The sequence below is a fragment of the Guillardia theta genome (assembly GCF_000315625.1).
Source record: "Guillardia theta CCMP2712 unplaced genomic scaffold GUITHscaffold_457, whole genome shotgun sequence".
In the NCBI taxonomy this organism is placed as follows: domain Eukaryota; class Cryptophyceae; order Pyrenomonadales; family Geminigeraceae; genus Guillardia; species Guillardia theta.
Genome location: NW_005434230.1, coordinates 1 through 7,219, shown reverse-complemented (window position 1 = coordinate 7,219; position 7,219 = coordinate 1). Strand labels below are relative to the sequence as shown.

Here is a 7,219-nt window from a genome sequence, read left to right as displayed (position 1 = left end):
GAGAGGAGAGAAGAGGAGAGGAGAGGTGAAGGGAGGGGAGAGTGCGATGGAGAGAACAGGGAGAGATGGCGGGGAGAGCGAGGTAGCGGGGGGATAGAGAGAAACATGGAGAGGGAAAGGACAACAGGGCGATGGAGGGGGGGAGCGGGGGGGACGGGAGGGCAAAGGGGGGAAAGGGGAAGAGGGAGCGGGGGGAGCCAGAGGAGCAGAAGAGCGAGGGGAAAGGTTTCTTCGATCTTACATCTGCTGCTCACAGTAGGAGACGTGACTTCTTTTCCTCTTTCCTCTCCCTAGAACGTCATCCTCCTTCTCCTGCTCCGCATAATCCTGCAGCAAGAAGTGAAGGTGTCAAACGATGTCGGCCATGGTAGGGGCATGCAAGAACACAAAGAAATATCTTCTCGATCATGCCATAGCACTACAAGACATCTGCTCCCAACTCAACATGTGTGTTCTTTGACGCAACAGCGCTCAATCTCGATTGACATTCTGATGTTTTCCCATCTCTCAGCAACCTGCAACTTCTCCAATGCTCACCTTGAGCAGTTCGTTCCAATACATCCGACTCTGAACCATCTGTTCATCGACTTTGCCCTCGTCCTTCACGGAACAAGTTCACCAAAGGAAAACAATCCACCGGGCAGTACCTGACCGTCCCGGGACTCAAAATCGAACTTCAGGCTTTCGTTGTAGTCTTCGAACGAATCTCCTGACAAACGGTGAGACGCGGGTAAGAGAAAACATTACTCTCACCATTCTCTGTATTCTCAATCTGCAAGAGCTGGTCGACGAATGTGTCTGAGTACTTGACTGATGCTTGTCGCTGCGGGTCAATCAGAGTTTGACCGTTGCTCCCTTGTCAAGATCGCACCGCCAGCGCCCTGACGACTTGCTGCGTCTTAGCATACGCCTGCTTCTTAGCCTGGTCCGGCTCCGGCAGCCCGCATGCTCCTCGCTGACTCCTTGACCTTCCAGCTGGGGCTCAGCAGCGGCAGCAGCAGCAGCGGAGGTCGTTACGTATCATCGGCCGTCTCGCACTCTAGAGCTCGGAGCTCCGACGTCAGGACTCGAGAGCACTTGGTAGACTGCCGACAGTCAGACTGACAGCTTGGCTTTAGCTGGAGAGGGGAGGTAAGCTGGGCATTACCTTGAGCTTCTGGTCGTCCGATACGATCTGCTTCGCTCCATACAAGAGAATTTCCTGATAGTCCATGAGCAGGAGCACGGACATGAGCCAGAGCTGGGCAAAAACAGCAGCAGCAGAAGCAGGGAACAGTTGGGAGCGGAGGCAGGTAGCTGGCGAGAGAAGGAGAGAGGGCTCCGGCGGGGAGGCAAGCGGGGAGGACCTCCGTCTCCTTGCGAGAGAACTTGCACTCTTGGTTGGCTCCAACCACAAGACTTTCAAGCATCAGCTTCTTCCTCGCTTGCGAAATGACCTTCTCCTGCAGCGATTCTCAGTAAAGACAATATTGTCATCCTCCTCCTCCTCATCATCATCATCATCATCATCATCATCATCATCATCATCATCATCATCATCATCATCATCATCATCATCATCATCATCATCATCATCATCATCATCATCATCATCATCATCATCATCATCATCATCATCCCGCTCCTCCTCCTCCTCCTCCTCCTCCTCGTACTCCTCCTCCTCCTCGTACTCCTCCTCCTCCTCTCCTCACCTCAACAGTGTTGATCGTCACAAGTCTCAACACCAGAACATTATTCTTCTGCCCGATCCTGCCCCTCAGTCAACAACTCCCTCCTTTCCCCAGCTACCAACCCACCTATGAGCCCGACTGAGCGCCTGCAGCAGGTCAGAGCCAACGACTAAGACATTTGACATGCCTGGAGGTCTCGATGTGGGTTGAAGTCAGAGTCGTACAGAATGACTGTGTCCGCCGTCGCTAGATTGATGCCCTTGCAAAGAGACAGTCAGAAAGAGGGAGAGAGAGACGAGAGGAGAAAGTGGGAGAGGTGTGATAAGGACAGTCGAATGAAGGGAGGAGGGAGGGAGCAAGAAGGGAGGAGAGAGAGAGGAGGGAGGCGCAACAAGGAGGGAGAGAAGCAGAGAGGAGGGAGAAGGAAGAGAAAAACGAGAGCAGGAAGAACAGGGAGAGGGAGGAGGGAAGAGGAAAGAGGGAGGAGGGAGGAGGGAGGCACGAAGGCATGGAGGCACGAAGAAAAGGGAGGAAGCAGGAGGATAAAGGAAGAGGGAAGCGCAGTTACTTGTCCTCCAGCTCTTGTGGATAGCAAGAAGATGAAGTATTCACTCTCAGGGTTGTTGAACTGCAAGTCAAGTCAGCGCCAGGCAGTCAATCGACCGTTGAGATTCCTCGTCAATTCGCGCTTGCCTCTCGTCGCCCTTGAGGTCGCCGTCAAGCCGGAGGAACTAGATACCACGTCATCATCGTCGAGCCCTCCAGGTAGTCAGCCCGTACCTTGAAGCTCACCAGCTCAAGATAGGTCTCTAGGATATCGAGCATGATCTGTCGCTGACGTCAGCATGGACAGGGGAGTAGGGGGCTCGTCACCTTGAACTGAGAGAATATGAGGACTTTGCTTCCTCTCTCCTTCAGTTTGGGGAGGAGGAGATGCAGCAGCTCAAACTTCCCTGCGAGTCATGTCAAGAGATGGTCGGAGTGAGCTCGATCACACCAGACGCCTGGACGAGATGAGCTAGAGTGTCGTCGGGGTTCTTGTGGTGTTTGACGGCAGAGTCGAACAAGTATGCATGGTTGCTGTGAGAAGAAGAGTTAGAGTAGAACAGAAACGAACTGTTGAGATGTAACCAGCACTTCCTGAGTTCCATCAACACATTGTTGAGAGAGACATGACGGTTGTCTTTGTTCCTCCCGTTCAGGACGTCAAGATTCTTGGCAAGGATCGCTGCATAGAACGTTTTCTAATCTCCACGTGTCAATCTCGCATGCAGGGACGATGCAAACGATTCTTCACTTGGATATCCGTCAAACTGATCGGCACAGTCTTCTCTACCTGCAGCTGGCTTCAGACTGGTTGCTACACTCTAGAGTTCCCCTACCTTGGCTTTCAGGTGGATCTTGACATCTTTTTTGAGGCGTCGGAGAATGTACGGCTCGAACAACTTGTGTATCATTCGGATCTACCGGCCATCGCTCAGACTCGAAACCTGTCAGGCAGCAAGTCTCCTCCTCCTACCTTTCCGTCGGCATCTTCATTCTTATACTCCTCCGTCTGTTCATCGAGACCTTGTCACTGGGTGTTGAGCAACGGAACCAACCATACTTCTTCAAGCTGCTGCAAAGTTGGGAGATCTTGTTGTTTATTCCCCTTGTTCAAGAAATTCTGACAAGCGCCACATGTGAAACGTTAGCCGGACATGGGAAATTTTTCTCACCATGAGGTTGAAAAGCTCGTTCAAGTTGTTTTGCAAAGGAGTGCCGGTCAGCAGGATCTTGTTCTTGGTCTACAACAACACAAAGTTTGATATCAGTACAACAACACAAAGTTTGACATCAGTACAACAACACAAAGTTTGACATCAGTACAACAACACAAAGTTTGACATCAGTATAACAACACAAAGTTTGACATCAGTATAACAACACAAAGTTTGACATCAGTTGCAAGACACAACGTCTTTTTCAACCTGCAGCTTCTGAAGCTGCGCATACAAGATGGATTCGTCATTCTTCAGCCTGAGCATCAGGTATCAAGTTGAATGTCTTGCAACACATCTCCTAGCAAGCGCTAGGGATTCACCTGTGGCCCTCATCGACGATTAAAGTATCCCACCGGACCTGACAGAACGACACGATCGTTACTAGAATCAAGGCATTCGTTACAAATATCAATCTAAGGCATGCAGGAAATTCCTCCTCTATTCTAGTCATTGCCTCTCTCCACTTCATACCCCCATCTTCCATCCTACTTGCAACATAAGTCTCCCTCCGCTCTTCAAACCAGATCTCCCTTCTGAAATCTAATAACATGTTCCTCCTCCCTTCTGGCGGAACATCAACTTCACCTTTGACAGCGCTGAAAAAGCTGACACGGCAACCTCGTAGCTCGTGCACAACACCTCAAACCGCTGCATGCATCGTTAGCCGATCGTTGATGACGACAAACAGCAGACCATGACGCCGAGTTTGAGCGGGTCAAACTCATGATCGATCATAACTTGTCTTCCTTTCTGTGAGTCATGAAGGACCGCGAAGTTCACGTCGGGACACCATTTCTACTTGAGAGCGTCAAGGCTCGGGGGACAGAGATTTTGACACGTTCCGACCTGGATTTCTCGCTTCCAATTAGCGATGGTGGAGAGGGGAACAACGATCAGGAAAGGGCCGCAAGTTCTCTTCTCCTCCACCTGCCCCCCAGCTGGTCAACTTTGCGGGAAATTCTCACCGGGAAAGAAACAAAGAAGCACAACCATGACTGATGCGATCAGTGACGCGATCTGAATTGTTTTTCCAAGTCCCATCTCGTCGGCGAGGATCACCTAAGGAAACAACCATCAGCGGAGCAAAACTGTCTTGTGACAGATTTCTCACGTTCTCTCCATCAAACCTCTTCTTTCGCAACCAGTTCAAGCCCTGAGATTTCTTGTTAATGTTCTAGTCCGACGATTTGTACATCCAACCCTAATCTGATAGTCATGCAAGGCTCCGTTGAGATACGACGGGCTCTCAAAGATCTCATGGTAAGCTGTCACAGGCTTCTTCTCTGATCCCTTCTGCTGCTTCGATCTCTTGACGTATCTTGCTTGAGCCGCTTGGAACTCCTTCACCTTCTCCCTGTCCTGCACTTTCCATCACCACTGGCACATCTCCCAGCAAACAAACACGTTGCAATGTGTTCACATCTTACAAACAACACTCTCACCCCAGGACTGTCAAGACTTGACTCGTCCTCCCACGTGCATTTTTCATAGCTGCATCCGCACCACTTGACAAGGTACTTGCTCCTGCCGTCGTGTCAGAGCAGCTCGCAGAGGACAAGTTCGGTACTTGTTTGACGAAATTATGCGGTCGATGGTCAACCAGTCACTCTGCATGCCGTCTTCTTGCTCATCTTACAACAAGACAATCAACAAAACCTCGCCATGGTTCAGTCCGCCAACAGCAAACTGAGGGAAGACACATCTAACAAAGTAACTCCCTGACAGAATATCTCCTGGCCATTCCTACATGTAACTTCTAACTCTCTGTACCTTCTTCAGACGAGCAATCATCCTCGTTACCCGCCTGTCCAGAAAACCAGCTCAGCTGCTGTGAAGGAGAAGGCAAGGCAGAAAGGGCTCACTCTTCTGTCATAGCTCAACAGCTTCTTGCGGGCGATGCACAGGAGGATCTGGTGGGGAGGAGAACTTTGAGAGAACAGCACGTGTGCTCGAGAGCCGAAGGCGTTACCTTGCGACCGATCCATTGAGCTTTACGATAGCTACAGTCATTCCACTTCTGCACAAGATCTGAGCAGAGAAGGCAACGGCAACATTGAAAAGCTACCACAAAGTACTCCCTAGCATTGACATCAGCCTGCGCGAAAGAATCATCATGCTGTCTTCTGACCATCACAGGTGTAAAACCTTGCCGTCACCCTTCTTCGGATTTTTCTCTGCTACCCTGAACGACAAGATCTCGTCGACCACCTGCAGCCCGTCATGCACCAGGCGGCATGCAAAGAGATTCGAAACCTGCTCGTCACCACTATGACTGATGGCTGTCAGCTTCCTGGCGACAGTCGAGGGGAGGGTCTCAGTATTGGCTGCCAACATCATCAACAACGTCACATCCAAGGCAAACAGCCTCCACCGCCCACCAAACATACCTGCCATCCACCCTTTGAAGAGGTCGAAATCAGATTCATCGTTGGAAGCGTCCGAAATCACCTGGAAGGACAACCCCACAAAAATCAAAGGATGCAGACAGACGTGATGCTGCAGACAGCCACGGACAACCAACCGTGTCGGGTAAGCGCTTGCACAGGATACTGTAGTTGATGACAGGTGAGAAATTTCTTTTCAACAACTGGTGCACTAGGAGCCATTCTGATCTTCCCTTGACAGGGCCGTCTTGGTATTTCACCTTTGTGACGTGTCACAGAGAGCAAGCATCATGCCAGCAAACTTTCCCACCTTGTACATGTTTCCATCTACCGGAATCTCTTCATCCTCATTATCTTCCGCCTTTGCGCCCGCCTTACAACGATTCTCCTTGCCCGCGGCCATCTTGTCCTTTTTCTGCATCACAAAGCCCGTCAGTGTACATTTGCCTCCTCATCCCTCAAAAAATCAGAGCTCACCCTCTTGATCCTCTCAATCACAGCATCGAAATATAGCGCATCGTCCTTGCGAACCTGAAAAGATCAAACGTTCCTCACAGGACTGCTGGCTGGTAGCAAACTCTCCTCACCCTGAACGCAAGGACCTTGGCTCCCACCTACCATGACGTCGTCAGCATTCGCACTCATGACAACAGCTCCTCGTCTCGCTCACCCTCAGGGGCCTCGTCAGGTTCATCTCGCACGGGTCAGACCTCACTCGAAGGTAGTGTATCGGTATCCAGCTGCCAACAGAAAGTCACACGACGGCAGCTGCTGATGCGCACGAGCATGGAGGAGGAAGAGGGAGCGGGGCAGTGAGTAGACCCACGTTTTTTCCACGGGCTCAACATTCTCAAACAGAACTCTCGCTTTCGATCTCCTCAGCTCGAGGATCTGTACGTCATACCTTGAACGGTAATCAGGGAGTTTGTCACACCAGGTGAAATTTACCATGCCCGTGTTGCTTCGTCATACGCTTCCAGCAGCAAACACTAGAAGAAGTCGGTAAGATCCCCTAGCTGACAGCGTCTAGGTAACGGCTCACGTCAGGTTGGGAGGCTCCTGCTCCTACTCTAGCCTTCTTGACTGGGCTGGGCTGAACGTCCTGAAAGGGATCAGCAGGGGGGATTGCAGGTATACGTTATCCCACCTCATCCATGAAGTCCTCCTCGATCTGTCTTGGCTCGATGGAGGAATCTGATACTGCAGCCTCTCCTCAGCCGCAAATACAGAAAGAAAGAACAAGGGACTTGGTTCTCACTTTCCTCTTCCTCGCTAGACGTCTCATCCCGAGCGCGAGCTGATCGCGTCTTGTAGGGTCTGACCTCGTCGGATCGGTCCAAGTTGGCGCTCCTTGTGAAGGTTCGCGTTTCATCCTCAGGGTCTGCAGATCGCTTCGGATATC

The 7,219-nt window shown here is 51.1% G+C and overlaps 1 protein-coding gene across 1 annotated transcript; it reads right to left on the bottom strand.

Annotated features, from left to right (window-relative positions):
- Positions 1-237: 237 nt before the first annotated feature.
- On the bottom strand, positions 238-7,167 carry GUITHDRAFT_149568 (hypothetical protein; the record flags this gene model as incomplete). The annotated part of the gene is made up of 43 exons (XM_005817916.1): positions 238-327; positions 538-600; positions 648-709; positions 754-823; positions 872-968; positions 1,018-1,085; positions 1,148-1,240; positions 1,347-1,442; positions 1,692-1,749; positions 1,797-1,816; positions 2,239-2,298; positions 2,463-2,498; positions 2,544-2,623; positions 2,668-2,750; positions 2,802-2,914; positions 2,968-3,006; positions 3,053-3,133; positions 3,389-3,457; positions 3,641-3,689; positions 3,754-3,791; positions 4,019-4,081; positions 4,127-4,228; positions 4,280-4,360; positions 4,424-4,492; positions 4,545-4,586; positions 4,634-4,792; positions 4,876-4,957; positions 5,070-5,119; positions 5,204-5,237; positions 5,403-5,461; positions 5,499-5,528; positions 5,579-5,757; positions 5,821-5,929; positions 5,955-6,077; positions 6,128-6,232; positions 6,295-6,348; positions 6,405-6,431; positions 6,488-6,557; positions 6,644-6,721; positions 6,766-6,806; positions 6,860-6,919; positions 6,965-7,017; positions 7,076-7,167. Coding segments are annotated over 43 exons (3,127 nt in total), but the record flags the coding sequence as incomplete, so codon positions are not given.
- Between the last annotated feature and the right edge of the window lie 52 nt (positions 7,168-7,219).